The 27370-nt window shown below is 38.1% G+C and overlaps 1 protein-coding gene across 3 annotated transcripts in view; it reads right to left on the reverse strand.

Moving 5' to 3' along the window:
* Positions 1 to 27370, reverse strand: part of KIF6 (kinesin family member 6) — a 424730-nt gene that overhangs the window by 275109 nt on the left and 122251 nt on the right. For all 3 annotated transcript variants that reach the window (XM_082639032.1, XM_082639031.1, XM_082639033.1), the window contains one exon: positions 17553 to 17682. In XM_082639032.1, coding sequence (XP_082495158.1) covers positions 17553 to 17682 — 130 coding nt within the window. The remainder of the gene's footprint in view (positions 1 to 17552; positions 17683 to 27370) is intronic.

The following is a 27370-nucleotide window of genomic DNA, read 5'->3' on the forward strand; positions in this document are numbered from 1 at the left end:
AGCTGACTTCAAAATTTTAGGAAAATTGAATGTCAGAATTAGTGATGGCTCTTCTTCTGTTGGATGCCAGTATTTAGAAGATTGCTTCCCTATGGGTCATTTCTCCAAAATTTGACAAATCAAATACATTTATATAAAAATATAAGTATGCTAAAGCCAGCGCACATGGCAAATTGAGGAAGAATTTTACCTACATGTTTAATTAGAGCTATGTTCAATTATCATCCTTGTTTAATATCCTTGAACTGGGTATCATCATATCAACACCAGGACAAAGGTTTGTTCTCTGAACAATGGAAAATATATCATCCCAAATGCTCCCCCACCTTTTATTTACTTGACTGCAAGAGGAATCATAGCTAAATTTGGTCCTCAATGGCATCCTTGTTGTCTAGCATATACATTTTTCATCTTTTAAATTAAGGTTAACGTTTTTTCTCTCTTCTCTTCCTCTTAAAATTCAGTCGGGCTTAACAATTTCCAAGTCTGACCATACACATAATTGGAAAAAATGATATTATGGGGCTAAAAAGTCTAATGATCTTCTCAAGAATTTATAGCAGTTCATTTAAACTGTCTTTAGGGAAAACCTTTTTCTATACATACTGTATACCTCGAGATTATAAGTAAACTGAAAATACCTGTTACTATCCTGTGTATAGACAACTAGAAACAGGTAGTGATAACACACCAAGCAGAACTCAGATATACATTTGAGTAATTTTATTCTTATGAAAGAAGTTTATCCTGTCAAATTGATTGTGGTAGCTCTCAATGCAATGTTCGAGTTCAGACATCGAGATCTGTATCGGACACAGATTTGAGGACAATGTCACTCACAGATGCTGAAGGAAGAAATCTAGAAGCATAGATGTATGGTGATTACATACATTATTTCACTCCATTTTATAGTCCAATGACATTTTCTCCACATTTTGAAGATTCCACAGTTCTCTCTATGGCTATGAAGATCTCTTGCTGTTAGAATTGGCAAGACTCCAAATGGCAAGCCCAAAACATGATCAAACTACTTGTTGAAGGTTTTGGGCAGCTGATAAGACCCGTCTCCTCCCTCCTAGTTTGAAACCAATACAAGGACTAATGCAAAAGTCAGGCTGCCAAAAAAATGAAAGTATCTATCAACAAGAAATGCTAGAAGAATAGCTTCTTCTTAACATTGACTTCTTATAGCCCAAAATGACTTCCTGCCATTTCCGTCATGTGTATTCCTGATTGAAGATAAGCCAAAAGCAATCTATCTGAATTATTATCCCTATTTCTTATAGAAATGGTTTTACTCAGGGGCTAATCTATGCCTCTTTGCCCTCTGATCAATTCCTTCCCTTTCCTCTACTTTGCTCTACATCACAGAGATGCAGAGTCCTAAAGGCAGCATTTCCCCAAGACACCTTTTAGCTGGCATCCAGCTGGAAAGACAGGGAAGGGGAGAGATACTCTGGCTTTTCCCTTCCTCATGCCTTCCACTCTCCTGCCAATGCCTCCTACCAGCTGAGACCTGCCTATAGATTGTCATAGCTTCCTGTTGTTGGTCATCTCTACGAGCTGTATCACCATCCCGTTTGGCTTCTCAGATTCTTCCATCATCCATGAAACAAAACTATCTGCATTGATTTCTCCTGTTTTAAATACACAGTAGTTTGTTTTCCTTGTTAGATCCTGACTGATACACTCAATTAAATACTCAGCAATTTAACATAAAGCTCTCAGATGTTATACAAGACTGACAGAAGTATAAAGTCTTTGTATTTCTTTCAAAGTTACAGGCAAGACACTGCCCATTTTGCCACACAAGACCCTTTAAACAAGTATGGATACAATCTGCCTGCAATTCAATACCTGTAAATTTGCTCTCTGAACAATGAAAACTATAATGTCAAAACGATGCCCTTGTTTTTACTTGTCTGCCTGAAGAATCATAGCTAAAATTTGTCCTTATTGGCAATAATTAACTCATTCCAGTTGTCTATCATATCCATCTATCTTCTTTTAAATCAAGTTTACGTTCAAAATTTTTTTTCCTCTTTGACATTTTTTTGGTCCAGGTTTATATGTGTTTTAATATTGTAAGTTGCTGCAAACCCATTTGCAAAATAGATGATATATATAGTACTAACATAAACATTGTTTTCTTACTAAAAAGGCCATGCTATATTTGAATTTTATGAAGAATAATGAGTTAGTATTTTGTAAAAATGAGGCACATTTATCAAGATAGATCAAGTTATATTATGGTAGCAAATGAACAAATAGCACCATAATCTCAGAGGCTTAAAAATCACAAAGGTTTCTTCCTTGCTCACGTTATTTCTCCAGTGTTGTTAAATGGTGGCTCTGCTCCACATACTTGACACCAGCAAAGCTGATGGGGGTGCTGCCATCTTCTAAGACCACCTCCGCAACATAAAGCTTCAGGGTTTGCCACAAAACGGAAGGAGATTAAGGAGAACTTTATACTAGTTCTCAAAGGCTTCAGAACAAAAGTAACATGCTTCTTTCACTCAGATTGCACTGGCTACAGCAAGTGAACTCTCTTAACTTCAAGGAAGCATGTGCCAGAAGAAATAAACAGAAGTTTTGGTAAGTGCTGGTAATCCCTACCACACTCATTATTTTAAAAATCCAAACAACACAAAAAGGAGCAAAGATGAAAGTGAAAATCTCCCCAAAATGACAATGTTAATGTTTGATAAAAATTGTATTTAGATATTTTTAATATAGAAGAACATATAGAAGTACTTTACCAAGACAAAAGCATACTACACATACTATTCTTAATTGAAAACCACTAAATTAAATTTTATTTGAATTTAATAGAAAAATAAATAAAACTGAAGGGATTGGTGAGCTTCAGATAAATGTTTTTTCATGGTAAGAGATGTATATCTTTTCCCTAAAAGTATCTCTTTAGAATTAAGGAAAACTCATGGAATTAAAGGACTTGGGTCATCATGATTTTAACTACATGGTTGACATTTAGACAGTATCTACTCCTTTCTTGCTTTGAAATATAAGGAAATTAGCTCACTTATAACACCACCCCTCCTCTACTTTCTAACTCCAAATTTGTGTTATATCTATTATTATTTATATTTTCAAGGTTTATAATATTTACTTTACACAGTTGTTTGGTTTTATGTCTACATTTAAATAAATACAATGTTTCTCACCAGTCCTTTTGTAATGCTTCTGGGTTCTCACATTCGTTAATCTGATCTATCTCTTAGTTGGTTAGACTTGATTGTCAAGCAATTTTTTAAAACCATCCCTCGGTTCATTTTCTTCCAGGATTCACACATGCTTAAAAATACTTGTCTGATGTTATTGTTTTTAAAGGAAAACTTGAAAATTTGGCTGGGTATAAAATTATTGGGACACAATATCCTTGCTTCAGAACTTGTTCCACTGTCTTCTGGCACTGAATATTACTAAGGAAAAGTCCAAGAGCAAACTTTTTTTTTTTTTTTTTGCGGTACGCGGGCCTCTCACTGTTGTGGCCTCTCCCGCTGCGGAGCACAGGCTCCGGATGTACAGGCCCAGCGGCCATGGCTCACCGGCCCAGCCACTCCATGGCACGTGGGATCTTCCCAGACCAGGGCACGAACCCGCGTCCCCTGCATCGGCAGGCGGACTCTCAACCACTGTGCCACCAGGGAAGCCCCAAGAGCAAACTTTTTTTAATCTTCACTAAGAGTTGGCTTGCATTTTTCAGACTGGATGTCCATAAGCTTCTTTATTTAGCTTTGGAAATTAGTAACTTCAATAGATTTTATCTTGGAGTTGAGCTTTTTCAATTTTTTCTTAGACACAGCATGGCCTTTTCATCTGCAGATTCAAGTAATGCCAGACTTCAGGAAACTTCTCTCTGTCTCTCTCCCACTCTCTATCCATGTTTTTTCTGTTGTTCACTCTTCTTCAGGATTTCTAATTATTCAAAATTGGTTTCTCCTTTGGCTCTCTTTCTAGGTATCATTTTCTCTCATTATTTTAAATATCCTTAGTTATTTTCAGCCACATTTCCTCCTCTTCTTCTTCCTTGTCTTCCTTCTCCTCCTCTTCTCCTTCCTTCTCTTTTGTTTTTTTGTTTTTTTTTTTTTTTGCTTTATAACAAATTTAATCAGTTATACATATACATATGTTTCCATATCCCCTCCCTTTTGCGTCTCCCTCCCACCCTCCCTATCCCACCCCTCCAGGCGGTCACAAAGCACCGAGCTGATCTCCCTGTGCTATGCGGCTGCTTCCCACTAGCTATCTACCTTACGTTTGGTAGTGTATATATGTCCATGCCGCTCTTTCACTTTGTCACAGCTTACCCTTCCCCCTCCCCATATCCTCAAGTCCATTCTCTAGTAGGTCTGTGTCTTTATTCCTGTCTTACCCCTATGTTCTTCATGACATTTTTTTTTCTTAAATTCCATATATATGTGTTAGCATACAGTATTTGTCTTTCTCTTTCTGACTTACTTCACTCTGTAGGACAGATTCTAGGTCCATCCACCTCATTACAAATAGCTCAATTTCATTTCTTTTTATGGCTGAGTAATATTCCATTGTATATATGTGCCACATCTTCTTTATCCATTCATCCGATGATGGACACTTAGGTTGTTTCCAGCTCCGGGCTATTGTAAATAGGGCTGCTATGAACATTTTGGTACATGTCTCTTTTTGAATTATGGTTTTCTCAGGGTATATGCCCAGTAGTGGGATTGCTGGGTCATATGGTAGTTCTATTTGTAGTTTTTTTAAGGAACCTCCATACAGTTCTCCATAGTGGCTGTACCAATTCACATTCCCACCAGCAGTGCAAGAGTGTTCCCTTTTTTCCACACCCTCTCCAGCATTTATTGTTTCTAGATTTTTTGATGATGGCCATTCTGACTGGTGTGAGATGATATCTCATTGTAGTTTTGATTTGCATTTCTCTAATGAGTAAAGATGTTGAGCATCCTTTCATGTGTTTGTTGGCAGTCTGTATATCTTCTGTGCAGAAATGTCTATTTAGGTCTTCTGCCCATTTTTGGATTGGGTTGTTTGTTTTTTTGTTATTGAGCTGCATGAGCTGCTTATAAATTTTGGAGATTAATCCTTTGTCAGTTGCTTCATTTGCAAATATTTTCTCCCATTCTGAGGGTTGTCTTTTGGTCTTGTTTATGGTTTCCTTTGCTGTGCAAAAGCTTTGAAGTTTCATTAGGTCCCATGTGTTTATTTTTGTTTTCATTTCCATTTCTCTAGGAGGTGGGTCAAAAAGGATCTTGCTGTGATTTATGTCATAGAGTGTTCTGCCTATGTTTTCCTCTAAGAGTTTGATAGTGTCTGGCCTTACATTTAGGTCTTTAATCCATTTTGAGCTTATTTTTGTGTATGGTGTTAGGGAGTGATCTAATCTCATACTTTTACATGTCCCTATCCAGTTTTCCCAGCACCACTTATTGAAGAGACTGTCCTTTCTCCACTGTACATTCCTGCCTCCTTTATCAAAGATAAGGTGACCATATGCCCGTGGGTTTAACTCTGGGCTTTCTATCCTGTTCCATTGATCTATCTTTCTGTTTTTGTGCCAGTACCATACTGTCTTGATTACTGTAGCTTTGTAGTATAGTCTGAAGTCAGGGAGCCTGATTCCTCCAGCTCCATTTTTCGTTCTCAAGATTGCTTTGGCTATTCGGGGTCTTTTGTGTTTCCATACAAATTGTGAAATTTTTTGTTCTAGTTCTGTGAAAAATGCCAGTGGTAGTTTGATAGGGATTGCATTGAATCTGTAGATTGCTTTGGGTAGTAGAGTCATTTTCACAATGTTGATTCTTCCAATCCAAGAACATGGTACATCTCTCCATCTATTTGTATCATCTGTAATTTCTTTCATCAGTGTCTTATACTTTTCTGCATACAGGTCTTTTGTCTCCTTAGGTAGGTTTATTCCTAGATATTTTATTCTTTTTGTTGCAATGGTAAATGGGAGTGTTTCCTTGAGTTCACTTTCAGATTTTTCATCATTAGTATATAAGAATGCCAGAGATTTCTGTGCATTAATTTTGTATCCTGTAACTTGACCAAATTCATTGATTAACTCTAGTAGTTTTCTGGTAGCATCTTTAGGATTCTCTATGTATAGTATCATGTCATCTGCAAACAGTGACAGCTTTACTTCTTTTCCGATTTGGATTCCTTTTATTTCCTTTTCTTCTCTGATTGCTGTGGCTAAAACTTCCAAAACTAGGTTGAATAAGAGTGGTGAGAGTGGGCAACCTTGTCTTGTTCCTGATCTTAGTGGAAATGGTTTCAGTTTTTCATCATTGAGGACGATGCTGGCTGTGGGTTTGTCATATATGGCCTTTATTATGTTGAGGAAAGTTCCCTCTATGCCTACTTTCTGCAGGGTTTTTATCATAAATGGGTGTTGAATTTTGTCGAAAGCTTTCTTTGCATCTATTGAGATGATCATATGGTTTTTTCCTTCAATTTGTTAATATGGTGTATCACGTTGATTGATTTGTGTATATTGAAGAATCCTTGCATTCCTGGAATAAACCCCACTTGATCATGGTGTATGATCCTTTTAATGTGCTGTTGGATTCTGTTTGCTAGTATTTTGTTGAGGATTTTTGCATCTATGTTCATCAGTGATATTGGCCTGTAGTTTTCTTTCTTTGTGACATCCTTGTCTGGTTTTGGTATCAAGGTGATGGTGGCCTCGTAGAATGAGTTTGGCAGTGTTCCTCCCTCTGCTATATTTTGGAAGAGTTTCAGAAGGATAGGTGTTAGCTCTTCTCTAAATGCTTGATAGAATTCGCCTCTGAAGCCATCTGGTCCTGGGCTTTTGTTTGTTGGAAGATTTTTTATCACAGTTTCAATTTCAGTGTTTGCGATTGGTCTGTTCATATGTTCTATTTCTTCCTGATTCAGTCTTGGCAGGTTGTGCATTTCTAAGAATTTGTCCATTTCTTCCAGGTTGTCCATTTTATTGGCATAGAGTTGCTTATAGTAATCTCTCATGATCTTTTGTATTTCTGTAGTGTCAGTTGTTACTTCTCCTTTTTCATTTCTAATTCTATTGATTTGAGTCTTCTCCCTTTTTTTCTTGATGAGTCTGGCTAATGGTTTATCAATTTTGTTTATCTTCTCAAAGAACCAGCTTTTAGTTTTATTGATCTTTGCTATCGTTTCCTTCATTTCTTTTTCATTTATTTCTGATCTGAGTTTTATGATTTCTTTCCTTCTGCTAACTTTGGGATGTTTTTGTTCTTCTTGCTCTAATTGCTTTAGGTGCAAGGTTAGGTTGTTTATTCGAGATGTTTCCTGTTTCTTAAGGTGGGATTGTATTGCTATAAACTTCCCTCTTAGAACTGCTTTTGCTGCATCCCATAGGTTTTGGGTCGTCGTGTCTCCATTGTCATTTGTTTCTAGGTATTTTTTAATCTCCCCTTTGATTTCTTCAGTGATCACTTCGTTGTTAAGTAGTGTATTGTTTAGCCTCCATGTGTTTGTATTTTTTACAGATCTTTTCCTGAAATTGATATCTAGTCTCATAGCATTGTAGTCGGAAAAGATACTTGATACAATTTCAATTTTCTTAAATTTACCAAGGCTTGATTTGTGACCCAAGATATGATCTATCCTGGAGAATGTTCCATGAGCACTTGAGAAAAATGTGTATTCTGTTGTTTTTGGATGGAATGTCCTATAAATATCAATTAAGTCCATCTTGTTTAATGTATCATTTAAAGCTTGTGTTTCCTTATTTATTTTCATTTTGGATGATCTGTCCATTGGTGAAAGTGGGGTGTTAAAGTCCCCTACTATGAGTGTGTTACTGTCGATTTCTCCTTTTATGGCTGTTAGTATTTGCCTTATGTATTGAGGTGCTCCTATGTTGGGTGCATAAATATTTACAATTGTTATATCTTCTTCTTGGATCGATCCCTTGATCATTAGGTAGTGTCCTTCTTTGTCTCTTCTAGTAGTCTTTATTTTAAAGTCTATTTTGTCTGATATGAGAATTGCTACTCCAGCTTTCTTTTGGTTTCCATTTGCATGGAATATCTTTTTCCATCCCCTTACTTTCAGTCTGTATGTGTCTCTAGGTCTGAAGTGGGTCTCTTGTAGACAGCATATATATGGGTCTTGTTTTTGTATCCATTCAGCCAATCTGTATCTTTTGGTGGGAGCATTTAGTCCATTTACATTTAAGGTAATTATCGATATGTATGTTCCTATTCCCATTTTCTTAATTGTTTTGGGTTCGTTATTGTAGGTCTTTTCCTTCTGTTGTGTTTCTTGCCTAGAGAAGTTCCTTTAGCATTTGTTGTAAAGCTGGTTTGGTGGTGCTGAACTCTCTCAGCTTTTGCTTGTCTGTAAACGTTTTAATTTCTCCATCAAATCTGAATGAGATCCTTGCTGGGTAGAGTAATCTTGGTTGCAGGTTTTTCTCCTTCATCACTTTAATTATGTCCTGCCACTCCCTTCTGGCTTGTAGAGTTTCTGCTGAGAGATCAGCTGTTATCCTGATGGGGATTCCCTTGTGTGTTATTTGTTGTTTTTGCCTTGCTGCTTTTAATATGATTTCTTTGTGTTTAATTTTTGACAGTTTGATTAATATGTGTCTTGGCGTATTTCTCCTTGGATTTATTCTGTATGGGACTCTCTGTGCCTCCTGGACTTGATTAACTATTTCCTTTCCCATATTAGGGAAGTTTTCAACTATAATCTCTTCAAATATTTTCTCAGTCCCTTTCTTTTTCTCTTCTTCTTCTGGAACCCCTATAATTCGAATGTTGGTGCGTTTAATGTTGTCCCAGAGGTCTCTGAGACTGTCCTCTGTTCTTTTCATTCTTTTTTCTTTATTTTGCTCTGCAGCAGTTATTTCCACTATTTTATCTTCCACCTCACTTATCCGTTCTTCTGCCTCAGTTATTCTGCTATTGATCCCATCTAGAGTATTTTTTATTTCATGTATTGTGTTTTTAATCGTTGCTTGATTCATCTTTAGTTCTTCTAGGTCCTTGTTAACTGTTCCTTGCATTTTGTCTATTCTATTTCCAAGATTTTGGATCTGGGAAATAGAATCTTGGATCATCTTTACCATCATTATTCTGAATTCTTTTTCAGGTAGACTGCCTATTACCTCTTCATTTGTTAGATCTGGTGGGTTTTTATCTTGCTCCTTCTCCTGCTGTGTGTTTTTCTGTCTTCTCATTTTGCTTATGTTACTGTGTTTGGGGTCTCCTTTTTGCAGGCTGCAGGTTCGTAGTTCCCGTTGTTTTTGGTGTCTGTCCCCAGTGGCTAAGGTTGGTTTAGTGGGCTGTGTAGGCTTCCTGGCGGAGGGGACTAGTGCCTGTGTTCTGGTGGATGAGGCTGGATCTTGTCTTTCTGGTGGGCAGGTCCACGTCTGGTGGTGTGTTTTGAGGTGTCTGCGGACTTTTTATGATTTTAGGCCACCTCTCTGCTAATGGGTGGCGTTGTGTTCCTGTCTTGCTAGTTGTTTGGCTTAGGGTGTCCAGCACTGTAGCTTGCTGGTCGTTGAGTGAAGCTGGGTGCTGGTGTTGAGATGGAGATCTCTGGAAGATTTTCGCCGTTTGATATTATGTGGAGCTGGGAGGTCTCTTGTGGACCAGTGTCCTGAAGTTGGCTCTCCCACCTCAGAGGCACAGCACTGACTCCTGGCTCCTCAATTTGGGATGATGTGTTGTCTATTCATGTATTCCACAGATGCAGGGTACATCAAGTTGATTGTGGAGCTTTAATCCGCTGCTTCTGAGGCTGCTGGGAGAGGTTTCCCTTTCTCTTCTTTGTTCTCACAGCTCCTGGGTCTCAGCTTTGGATTTGGCCCCGCCTCTGCGTGTAGGTCGCCGGAGGGCGTCTGTTCTTCGCTCAGACAGGACAGGGTTAAAGGAGCAGCCTCTTCGGGGACTCTGGCTCACTCAGGCCGGGCGGGAGGGAGGGGCACGGAGTACGGGGCGAGCCTGCAGCGGCAGAGGTCGGCGTGACGTTGCATCAGCCCGAGGCGCGCCGTGCGTTCTCCCAGGGAAGCCGCCCCTGGATCCCGGGACCCCGGCAGTGGCGGGCTGCACAGGCTCCCGGAAGGGCGGTGTGGGCAGTGACCTGCGCTCGCACACAGGCTCCTTGGCGGCGGCAGCAGCAGCCCCAGCGTCCCATGCCCGTCACTGGGCTCCGCGCTTTCAGTCGCGACTCGCGCCCGTCTGTGGAGCCCCTTTAAGCAGCGCTCTTAATCCCCTCTCCTCGCGCACCAGGAAACCAAGAGGGAAGAAAAAGTCTCTTGCCTCTTCGGCAGCTCCAGAGTTTTCCCGGACTCCCTGCCGGCTAGCTGTGGCACATTAGCCCCCTTCAGGCTGAGTTCTCGCCGCCAGCCCCAGTCCTCTCCCTGCGCTCTGACCGAAGCCCGAGCCTCAGCTTCCAGCGCTGCGCGCCCCGGCGGGCGAGCAGACAAGCCTCTCGGGCTGGTGAGTGCCGCTCGGCACCGATCCTCTGTGTGGGGATCTCTCCGCTTTGCCCTACCCAGGTATGTGGGGAGTTTCTTGCCTTTTGGGAGGTCTGGGGTCTTCTGCCAGCGTTCAGTAGGTGTTCTGTAGGAGTTGTTCCACGTGTAGCTGTATTTCTGGCGTATCCGTGGGGAGGAAGGTCTCTTTTGTTTCTTGATGGCACTTTCATCACTATAATGGCTTTCTTCTTCTCTTTCATTTCTGAGTTCTTCAAGCTTGCCTTTATTTTCTTGTCTTGTAATCTTTTCTTTGAAACTTTCTATATTTTTTAGCTATTTTTAAAAACAAAGATTGCTTTTAGGTAACATATTTAAGATTATGAAGTATACTGCCTTGCTTCCTAATGTAAGGAGTCTTCAAATGTATGTTGCTTTTCCCTCCACACTCCATATACATGGAAAGATCTTTAGCTATTTTCTTTTTGATAATTTTATCTTTGAGCATGTGCATCTTTTTCCTAGAGAGTAGTCTGGGAGATGGGTAAGGGAAGATTCAAATTCAGTTTGTGTCCTGAGTACCTTTACTCTGCACATATTTCATTCTTAGCCTTAAGAGCACATACTTTCCTCAAATTTTTGCTCTAAAAGGTCTGGGATGGCAAAACCCCTTAAGTCACAAACTCCCTGAATCCCACTCACCAGAGGCCATCTTTCTTGGCCATAAGCCTAGACCACTGACCATAAAAATGGCCTGTCTTTAAGGTTTCTTCTTTGGACTCACCTTCTATAGTGTGAAATAAATATCTAAATAATATTGCTCTATCATACTTGTCTATGTTCTTAGATCTCACCACCCTAGCCAGAAGATCATTGGATTTGCATTTAAGAATTGTGGCACTTTCTTTAAGGAGAAACCGTATCCTGCCTGAGGTTGGAGGATATATGTGTTGACTCTCAGCAACCTCCCTCACCGTAATTCAAATTTCATAGTATTTGGCAGATTTCCTCACAGTTTGAGGTTATGGCTATTTCCTTATTTCACTGAAGATGGCTTTTCCCCTTCTATTTTTCATTTTTTGTTGCTGTTGGTGGTGAATTTCAGTAACAGGGAGTAGAGTAAAAATTACTTTCTTCTGCTATTTAATCAGAAATCAGAATTTTAAAGATCAGAAGAAACTCAGGAGCTAAATTTTTACAGCCAAGAAGATTGTGTTTCTCTAATTATGTATATGGAGTGAGTACATTTTAATATTCTATTAATGGCTGCACCATACCATTTCATTTATTTTAATAAACATTTTAGACTTGAAACTTATGGGTCATGCAATACCACTAATCAGGTTAGATGAGAGCAGAATGCAAACTATGTTATAAGACAGAATCACTAGTTAAGAAAGACTGTGTATTTCTCATATATAAAATATAAAAAAGAGGGAGAAAAATGCTTGGGATATATTAAGTGCTCAAAATTTAAGTTCCCTTCTTTCTATACCTATTAACATATATACAGTAGATAAGAAAAGTTAGAATTGTCAACACATCTTTTGCTAAGGCTTCTAGCTGCCTATTGGGACCTAATGATAAAAGATGTTATTCTCATTATAATAAGAGCAGTGTGAAATGGATTTTCCCTGTTAACTATTTTGCTCTTCTCAGGCTCACAAATCTTGGTGTATACTTGCTAATCATATACAACTAATATATCTTTCCAACGAAAATCTGTGAGGATGTGTTATTTAGTGTCTCTCTAATGGTCTGCGGAATATGATTCTGGAACACTAATTGCAACCCAAATCCTCTTGTTTCCCACACACACTACACAAGGAGATTGAGGCTTAGAGAGCTGTTAACAAACACAATCACACAGTAAAGCTGCTCTTTCCTTCCCGTGCTGTCCTCGTGTTGTTAGACAACGTGTCCAGAGACAGCTGTTTCAGTAACTGTACAAACCTACTCACTCCACTCACAGCCTGTCTCCCAATTGTCTTTGCACTTCTACAAGGTCACACAACTCACTCCAAAAGCTTGACAGAGTGCAAAGTCTGAGAGCTTACAAAACGCGTCAGCACAACTCAGATACATTTAGTATGCTTTTTATTTCAAGCAAAGAATTAGGCAGAAAGACCTCTAATAGCTCCTGGGAAAATAATTTACAAATCCTGTAAATGTTGTTGGCAGGCTGGTTATTTAGAAAGTAATGTCTTCCAAAAGGTCTGAAGCACCACAAATTAAATTTTAAAATGTCAAAGTCATCTGTGATGTACTCTGTACTCACCAAGAGGCACAGTGTACCATAAAATCACCCCCGATTCTGGGTTTGAGATTGCAGGTCTTTTCTCCTGAAATCACCAGGTCTTCTGCTCCACATTAATTCAACAAAATTTTTTTTTAAATTAATGACTGACCAACTATGTAGTTGCCAGATGCTGAGAGAATAGAGTTGAACAGGACTACAGTCTTGTCTTTCAATAGTTGCTAGCTGAGAATTGTAGGGTTTTTCCAGATGTTATACTATATATAGCATATTATCACTCCTGAATTCATCAAGGTCAAGAGCAGCACCAGATACCAATCATATAAGAAATTACATCCAAGGTTATTTGGACACTGTATTAGTTTTCTAGTACAACAAACTAGGTGGCTTAAACAATAGAAATGTATTATCTTACAGTTCTGAAGGCTAGAAGTCTCACATGGAGGTGTTGTCAGGGTTGGTTATTCCTTCTGAGGGTTATAAGGGAAGGATCTGTTCCAGGCCTCTCTCTTTGGCTTGTAGATGACTGTTTTCATGTTCACATGGAACACTCTCTCTATATGAGTCTGTCTCCAAATTTTCCCGTTTTATAAGGTTACCTGTCATATTGGATTAGGGCCAAACCTAATGACCACATTTTAACTTGATCACCTCTGTAAAGACCCCATCTCTCAATAAGATCACTCTGAGGTACTAGAGGTTAGGGATTCAACACAGGAATTTGACAGGGTGAGACAATTTAACCTACAACAGACACTACTGTGAAGTTTTGGTAGAAAGGACCCTGAACACTATTCTCTTCTCCAAATTGGTTTGTAAAAGAAGGCCATATTAGTCTAATTATTCACTTTGAGCAACATTATGACTCCCTAAAATGAAGAGTTAAATGGCACTTTTATCAGTGGAGATTGCTCCTAGAGGGAGCATCTGATTTTGTTAATTCAGTACAGCTTCTGTCAAGATCCAGGTGAAATCTCCATGCTCCAGAAACCTCCGATAAAATCCACTCCAACCTGATGATGACCATCCCCTTCCACGTCCCAGGCCAAAATGGGAACAATGGGGTAGATGCAACTGGGCATCTGATTTCAATTCAAAACAAAACACTTTCTAATAAGTAGAATTATTCATCAGTGAGCTATTGCATTTCTAAGCATGGCATCCAAAGGAGAAACCATAAAATAAAAAGATTGACTATGTTAAAAAAAAAGAAATGAAAACTAAAAGAAAATGTATAAAATGGTGGAAAATGTTTGCTAAATATATGACAAAGGCAAAAGTTATCTTTAACGTTCATTCACTCAACAATTATTTACTGAGCTCCTACTATATATCAGGCTTTGTTTCTAGGTGCGGCAGGTGTGAACAAGACCAAGTGCCAGCCCTCATGGAGTCAACAAATCAACCAGACCTACCCTGACACTCCAAAAGAGAACAAGTAGAGCACATAAACAAAAACGGAAATGCAAATGGAAAATAAAGATATAAAATAATTTGGTAATCAAAAATGCAAGTTAAAACAAATCTTTTTTTGCCTACAAAATTGGCAGAACTTTCAAATCCTGTGATGTTGGTGAGGGTACAGAATGTGGACCTGATCACATACTTCTCTGGGAGTGTGTTTCAACCAGCTTCTTAATGGTAAAACCCAAACTGCCCCCAAATTTAGACTGAGCACATTTAAAATGCTAAAATGCAGATTCCTGGGCTCCACTGCAGATTCTGAATCTATCCATCAGATATGGGATCCAGGAAACTGTGTCTTTTGACTACCATGGGGTATCCTAACACAAGTTATCCTTGGGCTATACTTGGGGACAGAGTGCTCTAGACCGTGGGCAGGGCTGAACAAACAGTTCCAGCAATGGGACTGTGCAGGGCCTAACAATCAAATGCAGAATGTCTTGTTCCATTAGATGTGACTAATTGAGAGCAACATTTCAATGATAAGACAAAGAGGTACCAAGTTATACTTGCTACTGGTGGGCTTTGACACTGGGTCACACACAGTTCAGCTTTCACAATATTTACATATTGTGAAATTACAATATTTTTGTATCTTTGGTACAGCAAATCAACTTTTGAAAAAATTTACCCTAAGGACATAATCACGTTTTATTCAAAACATTGGTAGGATTACAGAAATTATTTAAGAGTGAGTTCTAAAAATAAGAAGAGGATAAAGCTACTTTTAATAACTTTTCCTTAAAATGCTGGCTATAAGTAGAGAACTTAAAAGGGAAGAGCTCTCCACTTTAGGTCCCCATATTTAGACTTTGTTTTGCAAATGTTTTCTGGTTACCATGGCAATTTCTGGATTTCTTTATGTAAATGGGAAATTGGGAACCTCGCCTTTTAAAAAAAATGATTAGTGTGTTCTTTTTATCCTGGTAAGCTCGTTCTGTGCTGACAAATTACATTCTGACAGCTCGGTTGTAATCTAAAACATGCCTCTCTGGAGACTGAATAATAAAGTATTTCCAGGGATTGACAGTTACTCTTCATTTATATTTTTACGTATTTGCTTTCAATGAATTCAAGAGATAAACTGAAGTGCTACATACTTGCTATATTTTTTAAGTAATTCAGAAATGTATCCTCACTTGAAAAATCTGACATGTCAATTTGATTATTGAACTTGTGAACTGTGGTTGTAAGGAAAGAACATAAGCTTCTGAAACGGTCGGACTTGGAACTGAAACCTGGCTCTTCCAGCTACTAGTTGTGTGACCTTGGGCAAGTAGTCTAACTCTTTGAGCCTCAGTTTCCATCTATAAAATAAGAATCAGAAATAATATATACATATATAAAGCATCTACAACAATGTCAACTCTATTGAGCAGGTTCTTGATATAACATGGTAGCTATTACCAAAAAAAAAATAAAAGCCAAGCACAGAAACATACAAAACCTATTAGATTTGGTTTAAAAGAAATCAGGCTTCACACAGGAAAAAAGTGAATAAATTTTTAAAGTAATGCATAACCAACATTGTTAGAATTGGACTTCTTCATGTTTCAGCTAGTTATACTATTGTTAAACACTCAACAGTAAATAATAGGAAAAGACTTTTGGAACTTTGTAAGGTGATAGGACATGACAGGTAAGCTTGTACAAAGGAAGCTTAAGGTCCTCAAGACTTTACAATAGTCTGAAAAGATGCAGTTGGCTAAAGTTAAGGCATAACTTTAAAATAGCAAATGGCCAAGGTTTTTAGCTAATAGAGGTCATAGTGAACCAGGGCCAGGAGCCCTCCCTGACCCATTAAAGATGAGGGGACGTAATTGTGAGGATGAGGCCTGGAGTCCTCTAGGGATGCATCACCTCAGGGAGAAGGTCAGCAGTGAGGCAGGGACAAGTTTCCCCGTGTTTTCCAACAGCATTTATGGATCCACCTTTTTCCTTTTTCCTATTCCATTGGTGGGCAGGACCCACCTCTAGTCTGTCCCGCTCCGTTTGCTGTTTATTAAACTGTGTATGGAGGAGGAGGATTTTTAGTGGGGCATGTTAAATCTTTCATTATTACACTCCTTAATTCTTAATCTGCCTTTATTCCTTTCTCTTCAATTATTGTGAGAAGAGCATCACGGATGATCGCATGGGCAAAATGTTGAAGCAGTACACAAATGCAAAACATTGTAAACAAAAGAAGATATTCTGAAATTAAAAACTATGTACCGCTCCCTTTAAATAAAAATAATAATTTAAGGGTCCTCAAATCCATATTATATGTGGCACCTAAGCTCATCTTATTTAAGTTAGTCTATTGAAAAGTACTGATGCAGAACTAGTAAAACAAACAACAACAAAACTAAGGTCCCAACACAATAACAGATGTCAACACCATGCTTTCACTACCTGACTTTTCTTTCCATTTATCTATCTTGTATTTAAGGTGGTGCATTCCAGAGGATGAAAATGGGGCAGAAAAGAGGTCACTTGAGGGAGACTTTCTCAGACTACTACTCCTCCCAGCTTACTGTCCTCACCTATTGTTTGTCATCAGAGACAAGATAGAACACAGAACCCGGGGAGTGTGGTTTAAAAAAGAAAGTGCCCGTGATCACAGTAAGCTGTTCACTTGGGGAACTTTTCCCACATCACCACCACCACTACCGTGACCACTTAATTCCTTTCACTGCAGTGTCGTTGGATGAGACCTTTGTGACCCTCCATCTCCAATCAGTAACTTGTTGAGGTTAGGGCCTAAGACTGAGTTGGGTCAATCCTGGCTCCAGAATATGGTTCCCAGGTAAAATATAGGTGCTCAGTTAGGTTTGAATGTCAGATTAACAACAAATAGTTCTTAGTATAAGTATATCCCCAATATCACGCTGAGACATACTTATACTACATACCATGGCGGTGTTCCTGGATCTGCCAACAATAGCTGCAAATGCATAGAGCACTTTCTATGTTCCATGCATTATTCTAAATTCTTTACAAATATTAATTCACTAAATACATGAAAATACATGGATAGGTAAACATATGCCAATACATGGATGACTGGAGGTTAGGAAGAATGAACTATGTATTTTAAGTTTCAAAAATTATGCAAAAATTCCTATAATTAAGACTTTTGATGAGTTGTCACTGACTAGCTGCAAATCAATTTGTAGAAAATTTAAAAATATAAAACTAAAAAAGACTAGATTTTTGTCCCTGGTCATTAACTAGCTGGAAGACCTTGGGAAAATCTCCTCAATTCTCTGGATCTAGGTTTCCTTCTCCTAATATGAAATAGGGATGAGATTATTTTTAAAGTCATTGCTGCCCCTAAAATTCTATTATATCTTATAATGTGCAAAAAACAGCTTGCAGAGAAATGCTTATTACCTCTGCAATCATTCTGTTGGTGTCTCCTAAGAAAAGCAGATTCAGAGCTTCTTCCTCTGTGGTTGCCTGATGAAGAGACAAGTTTTTCAGGTGGATATTCTGATCAGGGTCCTCCAATACTGTCACTTTCCTAGGGAAATGGGAAGCAACAACACAAGGCACTTTGAGAATGAAAAGAACTTCAAGTCTTTCTTACAGGTTTCTTTTTTAAAAGCTATATGTACGATGTCTTGAATTTATAAAATCCAATAGTACACAAGACACCAGACAGTACTGGATTAGCATCAAACACTGACATTCCCTTGACAGTACTACCAAAGAGCTTTGGGGCTGAAAAGTATATTACAAGCTCCTGATTTAAAGCCATCTGTCTTGGTAATCATCAGAACCCCAAAGCATCTTAAAATACGTATTCTTATTGAATTAAAAATGCAAATAGTTAACCTTCTACCTATATCAGGAAACTTGGCTATACAGTATTTTTCTATGTCATAATTCAGTTTCTTACATAGGTAATGCACAAATTTTTCTCCTTCTAATTTTTCCCTTTTGTTCAATTTCATATCATTTTCAATTTACATGACATTTCAAACTGGTTAGCTCATCAATTTAAACGTGATGAAAATTGAGGCATCTGTTATCCCTCTAGGAGTTGTTCCCTTGTCTAGTTTTCTTATCAACGTGAGTTAAAAATTCTCAAGAAGTCTTGTAATAAAATTTTAGTTTGTAATTATTATTTTTATGTCCATCAGATGTGTTTCTTGACTTTTTTTCACTTACAACATCATTTTTCCTTCCACTGAATCCTTACAGTAAGAGCTTTAGGTCTGGAATTACATTCATCTATTACAAGTGCCTCAGTGGGCATCCTGGTGCCAACACCACTTCCTCCCAGGTGAATTCTAACCCTGTTTCGGGAGTTGGCTTGTCAGTACTCTCCTTAGAGTCCTCTTAGGATTTTCTGCAAATGAACACAATTTGGCTAAACTCCTCACAGTCTTGCTTCAAATACCTACACACTCAAGCAATAAAGTTACTAAAAAGAGTTCCCTTGTGCCTCTTGAGTTTTGCCTTCTTGATTTTCTTAAAAATTGTTGAAGAAAAGAAATCTGTAATTCACAAGTGTTGCAAGTGTATCTCCAGATATCTGCACTTGCTTACAGCATTTGGAACTGATGATAATAGATAAAGGCTGGCATCATTTAGCACTATTTCTCCCTTCAAAGTACAACTAGCAAGTGGACATGTGTCATTTGCCTATTGACAAAAACACATTTATAAAACCTTAAAAATGAAGATTTTGCAAAGACCATAATTTTTCAGTCTTCCATTTTGTAAGGAGGTTACCTGGACTTTCATATGTAATTTGTGGGCACTTAAAATACTAACCGCAGGAAGAAAATGTAGCTCTACCAGCACCTCTGTGACCAATATGTCACTAATACTCTAGCCTGTTGCCAAGTTTTGGACTCCTTTTTGTCTCCTTCAACAATACCACCTAAGATGGAAAAAGATCTCTTCCCTTAATGAAAACAAGTATATTTTATTTATTTTTCAACAAGACTCATAAGTGAGCTTATTAAAAATGCTTGAGTTAAAAAATGCTTAGAAAACATTAAGGCATTTTTAACTGAAATAGATGAATTGTGCTCTATTTTTAGGAACCCCCTTTATTCCTTAAGCTTTGCTTCCACCCTGATCCTTCTGATATGCTCGAGAAGGTTTGCCTAAATTCAATCCCTAGGGACACAGAAGTTAGAATTCTTCCTAAATCCACAGATTCTAGGTCTTAAAGGTAAAAAGAAGTAATATTGGAAGGAAGATGAAAGCACGAAATAAGTGATGAGACAGTATATTAGAAGTGAGAAAAGAAGAGAGTTCTGTCTTTTTCAACAGGAGGAAGAAAACAAATTCTCCAACTCTGAGGCAAAGTCACCTGTGGTACATGTTGTAAGACCAAGTCTGATACAAAACCAACCCGTGCAAGTTCAGAAAAGGGAAAGGTGGGGCAGCAGGAAACAATTCAAAGACAGGGATGCTCACACTCACTGGGCACCAAAAGTATGCCAGGGACCTGCACTGTCTTCTGTAATCCAGTTGTAATCCTGGCTGCACACAGGAATAGCCTGCAGAACTTAAAACAACACACAGGTACCAGATGTCCTCCTAAGAGGTTCGGATTTGACTGTTCTGGGGCGTGGACTGGGTATCAGAATCTGTAAAGGCTCCAGGTGATTCTAGTGTGCAGCCAAGGTTGAGAGCCATTGACTTCATCTTTAACGACCACACAAGGTGGACATAGGGGGAGGAGGTTTCTGGTTTCTTTATCTTTACTCTCCACCCAGCTCCACCCCAAGCCCAAAGCGGAGAGTTACTCATTTTACTGGTTGGAGCTGAAGTCACGTTGGGCCATATCTACTAATAGGCAAGGTCACTGTGAATTTTAAAAAGCTTGTCCTTCCATGGGAAGTTTCTTTTCTACTTCCCTGACCATGCAGCTGATGGGTAAACTAAGCCACTCATTAACCACAACAATAACTAAAGCTCAACTGGGGATTATGGATATTCCTAAACATCCATAGGATTTACATCATTGCTAAATCAAAACAAAATCTAAATGATATATCATACATAACCTCCTCACCATTACTTCACTGAAATGAATGCAGAAGACAAGCAAGTATGGAACTCTAAAAGTGTTCATTTATTAGACAACCTAAATGGGTCACTGATTTAGGATTATATTTACAAAGAATAGTTAGAAGCATAAGGTAGAAAGCATGAAATGTCATCAGCAGCATTTGGCTAAGCTACGTTTTTCCTTCTAAATTATTCAGAGCCTTTGATTTGCAATGAACCTACCTCAAAACTATTACACTCCTATATTTACTTCCGGGTGCTCGTGCAGCTTTGTCACTTTGATCACAATACAATTTGCACATGCTTCCAGTTTTTCTGTATAGAACTCTCAGCCGTCTTTTGTAACCCTGTAACTCATCACCAGGCATTTCTCTGGCACTTTTCTGATACTGTTTTCCTCACTATTTTCTGATTTCTTGCCCGTGGAGGTTTTGAAAAGTAAATTAAAAGACAGGTTGGTGTCCAGTTTAGTTTGGCTTCTTTCATGGTTCTCTCCCTGCTTTGGGCTCATCTGTTGGGCACGCCTTAATAAAAAGACTCCACCTCTGGCATCTTTCTGGAATCTTCTTCAGTGCAACTGTCTCCAATCAGGGTCTCTCTTGCCAGTTCTTCTCCTCAGATTCTTTCCTGGTTTCTGCCCAATCCCTTGGGCATGAGGGTTTGGACCTTCCCTTATTGCCCTGCCTGCCCTCATTGAAAATCCCTTTTGCACTTAAGCCTCCCAACCAATTTGTCACTCCCACCCATTCTCATGCCTTTACTCAGAAAAGTACAGCCTGAGCTGGGTACTACCTCTTGACTAGGTCGACTAATCTAGGAGTGAGAATGCTTTAAACTCTGCTGTTGGTGAAAGCTTTTCAAAGTTGGAGGAAATGAGAATCATTAGCAAAAGTTTCTCTTCGAGTTGCTTCCTTTCCTGGCCCTTCCCCACCCCCCGCCACTCCCCACGCCCTCAGCTCTCTAACAGATCAATAGCTATTTCCTGAATCCTCAGTCCACCACTCGATTCTGACTATAATTTTCATAGCTTGAAAGAGGGCTTTATTGGAGTTTCTTAAATAAACATCTTAATTCCAAGATGGAAACCCCCCAAACTATTTATTTGATTCCTTCTTGAAAGGGCCTGTGAATAGTTTTCTCTACAAAATGTTTCTAAAATGTTTAGATTTCAAGCAAAAAGCCACTGATAGCCTTAACTTGGACCCCTAAGTGGAAAAGTTCTGCTAAGTATACTCAGCCTGCTCAGTGATGGAGAAGAAGCAAGCTTTGTGTTTTCTCAATAAACAGAGACTCTTTTCCATTTGGCTAAGTAGTTGGAATTTTTAGGCTTTCTAACTGACTGGAAGACATATAAAGAGCAATGGCCAAGCTCTTGTTCCCAATAATGGAAGCCATCAATGAAAGAACCCTCCCCACCCTACATCCCATCTCCACAACATTCCAATACCACCAACTTGCTGAACAGGGACTTTCCAGGAATTACTACAGTGAATCTGGTTTCTCATTTTCATGTTATAGACAAATATTGCTATGGTGATTTCTATTATTTTTTTCTACTTGCAAGTGCCCCATGTGATGGTGCAGGCCAGGCACTAAACAACGGCACCATGTTCAAGATGGTGCAATTCGGGCCTCCCTGGTGGCGCAGTGGTTGAGAGTCCGCCTGCCGATGCAGGGGATACGGGTTCGTGCCCCGGTCTGGGAGGATCCCATATGCCGCGGAGCGGCTGGGCCCGTGAGCCATGGCCGCTGGGCCTGCGCGTCCGGAGCCTGTGCTCCGCAACGGGAGAGGCCACAACAGTGAGAGGCCCGCATACAGCAAAAAGAAAAAAAAAAAAAAAAAAAAAAAAAAAGATGGTGCAATTCACGTGAGTCTGTAGATTTATTATGACTTATGTCTGTCAGGGGCAGTAAAGTGTCTTCCAACAAAACCAGCATATTACAACAATTTTTCAACAGGTGGCAGGGTTGCCTTTTAATAATCACATGAAGGTACCATACAGATGAGAGGTAGCTCAGTCTAGTTACCTTGACTTAGAACAATATCAGTAGCAGGCAGCCCTCACGAAAATGGAAGGGTGTCCATCAGGCTCTTCTAAAGAACTGAATAATCTCACATATTGTAAACAAAGCTACACCATTCATTTCAATAAAGAGAATATTACCTAGTTCATCATTTTCCAACTTCCTTTTTCCCCCTACCCCAACACATTTTCAGAAACTCTCTACAGGGAAGATTTGAGGGAAGATGTAAATTTTTAGAAGTATGTAAGGGGAGCCCTCCTTCTTTAGATTGATTAAAAATCTAAAAGATTTCTTCTGTTATAAAATATAAATAGTTGAAACATATCACTTAAGAAAGTTTTATGAACCTGCAATAAATTTTTGTGTTGGTCTTAACCTAGACAGAATGGGCTAAAAGTAATGGATACTTTTTCTCAAGATCACTATTGAGATATTTTGAAAACTCTTTCTAGTAACTTGAAAAAGATATCTTTTCTTTCTTGTTTTATCTAATATTATATCTTCTTACTGATAATGAAAAATATAGCCAATCACATGACACTTTAGATTGAGTTATTTCATTTAACCTACGAAAAACACCAGGTTCTCTACTAAATATTTAAAGAAGAGATTATACCACTTATCTACAATCTCATTCAGGAGAGAGAAGCAGAGGAAATACTTCCTAACTCACTCCATGAGGTCAGCATTACCTTTATACCAAAACCAAAGACATAACGAGAAAAGAAAACTCTAGACTATATCTCTCATGAATATAGATGCAAAAATCCTCAGTAAAGTATTAGCAGATCGAATCCAACAACATAGAAAAAGAATTATATACCATGACCAAGTGGGATTATCTCAGGTATACAAGGCTGGTTCAACATTCAAACATCAGTCAATATAATCCATCACATCAACAGACTGAAAAAGAAAAATCACATGATCATATTAATAGATGCTGAACAAGTATTTGACAAAAACCAATACCAATTCATGATAAAAACTCTCAGTAAACTAGGAATAGAGGGGATCTTTCTCAACTTGATAAAGACTAGCTACAAAAAGACCTACAGCTAACATGATAGCTAATGGTGAGAAACTCAAAGTTTTCTTAGTAAGATCAGATACAAGGTAAAGATATCCCCTCTCACCGCTCCTTTTCAACATTATACTAGAAGTCCCTGTTAATGCAGTAATGCAAGAAAAGAAATAAAAGGTATACAGATTGGGAAAAAAGACATAAAGATGTCTTTGTTCACAGATGACATGATGATCTATGCAGAAAACCTGAAAGAACTGACAAAAAACTCCTGGAACTAATAGTGATTAGAGTAACACTGCAAGATACCAAGTTAATATACAGAAGTCAATTGCTTTTTTGTATACTAGCAATGAACAAGTGGAATTTGAAATTAAAAACACAAAACCATTTACCTTAGCACCTAAAAATGAAATATTTAGATATAAGTCTAACAAAATATGCACAATATCTATATGAGAAAACTACAAAACTCTGATGAAAGAAATCAAAGAACTAAATAAATGGTGAGATATTCCATGTTCATGGAGAAGGAGACTCAATATTGTCCAGATGTCAGTTCTTCCCAACTTGATCTATAAATACAACGCAATCCCAATCAAAATCCCAGCACACTATTTTGTGGATATTGATAAAATGATTCTAATGTTTATATGGAGAGGCAAAAGACTCAGAAGAGCAAAAACAAAATTGAAGGAGGAGAACAAAGTAGGAGGACCAACACTACCCAACTTCAAGACTTACTATAAAGCCACAGCAATCAAGACAGTGTGGTATTGATGAAAGCATAGATAAATTGATCAGTGGAATGGAAGAGAGAGTCCAGAAATAGACTCACATAACTATAGTCAGCAGATCTTTCACAAAGAAACCAAAGCAATACAATGGAGCAAAGACAGCCTCTTCAACAAATGGTTCTAGAACAACTGGACATCCACATGCAAAAAAAAAAAAAAATGAATCTAGACACAGACTTTGCACCACTCATAAAAATTAACTCAAAATGGATCACAGACCTAAATGTAAAATGCAAAACTATAAAACTCCTAGAAGATAACATAGGAGAAAACCTAGATGGCCCTGGGTGTGGTGATGCCTTCTGGGATATGACATCAAAGACATGATCCATGAAGGAAATAATTGATAAGCTGGACTTCATTAAAATTAATAGACAATGTCTAAAGAATTAGAAGATAAGCCACAGACTGGGAGAAAACATTTGCAAAAGACACATCTGGCAAAGGACTGTTATCCAAAATATACAAAGAACTCTTAAAGCTCAACAATAAGAAAACAAACAACCCAATTAAAAACTGGGCCAAAAACCTTAAAAGGATCTCAAAGAAGATATACAGATGGTAAATAAGCATACAAAAAGATGATCCATGTCATATGTCATCAGGAAAATGGAAATTAAAACAATAATGAGATACCCCTACACACTTATTAGAATGGCCAAAATCTGGAACATTGACAACATCAAATGCTGGGATGTGGAGCAACAAGAACTGTCATTCATTGCTGGTGGGAATGCAAAAATGGTACAGTCACTACAGTTTGGTAGTTTCTCACAAAACTAAATATATTCCTCCCATATCATCTAGCATTCATGGTCCTTGGTATTTACCCAAAGAGGCTGAAAACTTATGTTCACACAAAAACCTACACACAGATATTTATAGAGGCTTTATTCATAACTGCCAAAAACTTGGAAGCAACCAAGATGCCCTTCAGTACGTGAATGGATAGATAAACTTTGGTACATACAGACAGTGGAATATTATTCACTGCTAAAAAGAAATAAACTATCAAGCCATGAAAAAACATGAAGGAGGCTTAACTGCATATTACTAAGTGAAAGAAGCCAGTCTGAAAGAGCTACATACTGTATGATTCCAACTGTATGACATTCTGGAAAAGGCAAAACTATGGAGATAATAAAAAGATCAGTGGTCACCAAAGGTGGAGGTAGGGGTAGTGATGACCAGGCAGAATACAGAGGATTTTTAAGTCAGTGAAAATACTCTGTATACTATCATGATGAATGTAAGTCATTATACATTTGTCCAAACCTATGGAATGTACAACACCAAGAGTGAAACCTATGGTAAACTATGGACTTTGGGTGATTTTGATGTGTCAATGTACATTCATTCTTTGTAACAAACGTGTCATTTTGGTGAGTGATGTTGATAATGGGAAAGGTTATGCATGTGTGGGGGTAGGGAGTATATGGGAAATCTCTGTACCTTCCTCTCAATTTTGTTGTGAACCTAAAACTAAATACTTCATCATGAAAAAAAAAAAGAAAAACAGGTCCAAACTGAAAGCTGTAAAATATTCTTTTATTAAAATTGAAGTATAGTTGATTTACAAGAGTATATTAGTTTCAGGTGTACAAAATTGTGATTCATTATCTTTATACTCCATTTAAAGTTATTATAAAATATTGGCTATATTCCCTGTGCTGTACAATATATCCTTGTAGCTTATTTATTTTGTATGTAGTAGTTTGTACCTCTTAATCTTCAAAGGTGCAAAATATACTGGGCGCTTGTTGTTATGAATTCTTGTCTTGTTTTCCACATTAACTTCTTTCATTTCAATTGGTAAATATCTTCTACTAAATATTATCGTTATTATTTCTTTTTTATGTTTATTTTTTATTTATTTTTTCTTCTTACTCATCCATTTTATACACATCAGTGTATACATGTCAATCCCAGTCTCCGAATTCATCACACCACAACCCGCACCTCCCACCGCTTTCCCCACTTGGTGTCCACACGTTTGTTCTCTACATCTCTGTCTCAATTTCTGCTGTGCAAACCGGTTCATCTGTACCATTTTCTAGGATCCACATATATGCGTTAATATATGATATTTCTTTCTTTCTCACTTACTTCACTCTGTATGACAGTCTCTAGATGCATCCACATCTCTACAAATGATCCAATTTCATTCCTTTTTATGGCTGAGTAATATTCCATTGTATATATGTACCACATCTTCTTTAGCCATTCATCTGTCGATGGGCATTTAGGTTGCTTCCATGACCTGGCTATTGTAAATAATGCTGCAATGAACATTGGGGTGCATGAGTCTTTTTGAATTATGGTTTTCTCTGGGTATATGTCCAGTAGTGGGATTGCTGGATCATATGGTATTTCTATTTTCAGTTTTTTAAGGAACCTCCATACTGTTCTCCATAGTGGCTGTATCAATTTACATTCCCACCAACAGTGTATGAGGGCTCCCTTTTCTCCACACCTCCTCCAGCATTTATTGTTTGTAGATTTTCTGATGATGGCCATTCTGACTGGTGTGAGGTGATACTTCACTGTAGTTTTGATTTGCATTTCTGTAATGATCAGTGATGTTGAGTATCCTTTCATGTGTTTGTTGGCAATCTGTATGTCTTCTTTGGGGAAATGTCTATTTAGGTCTTCTGCCCATGTTTAGATTGAGTTGTTTGTTTTTTTCATATTGAGCTGCATGAGCTGCTTGTATATTTTGGAGATTAATGCTTTGTCTGATGATTCATTTGCAAATATTTTCTCCCATTCTGAGGGTTCTCTTTTCATCTTGTTTATGGATTCCTCTGTTGTTCAAAAGCTTTTAAGTTTCATTAGGTCCCATTTATTTACTTTTGTTTTTATTTCCATTATTCTAGGAGGTGGATCAAAAAATATCTTTCTGTGATTTATGTCAAAGAGTGTTCTTCCTATGTTTTCCTCTAAGAGTTTTACACTGTCTGGTCTTACATTTAGGTCTCTAATCCATTTTGAGTTTATTTTTGTGTATGGTGTTAGGGAGTGTTCTAATTTCATTCTTTTACATGTAGCTGTCCAGTTTTCCCAGCACCACTTATTGAAGAGACTGTCTTTTCTCCATTGTACACCACTGCCTCCTTTGTCATAGATTAGTTGACCATGGGTGCCCAGGTTTATTACTGGGCTTTCTATCCTGTTCCATTGATCTATATTTCTGTATTTGTGCCAGTACCATATTGTCTTGATTACTGTAGCTTTGTAGTATACTCTGAAGTATGGGAGCCTGATTCCTCCTGCTCAGTTTTTTTCAGTCAAGACTGCTTTGGCTATTTGGGGTCTTCTGTGTCTCCATACAA

This window comes from Mesoplodon mirus (genome assembly GCF_964341445.2).
Source record: "Mesoplodon mirus genome assembly, chromosome: 12".
NCBI lineage: Eukaryota > Metazoa > Chordata > Mammalia > Artiodactyla > Ziphiidae > Mesoplodon > Mesoplodon mirus.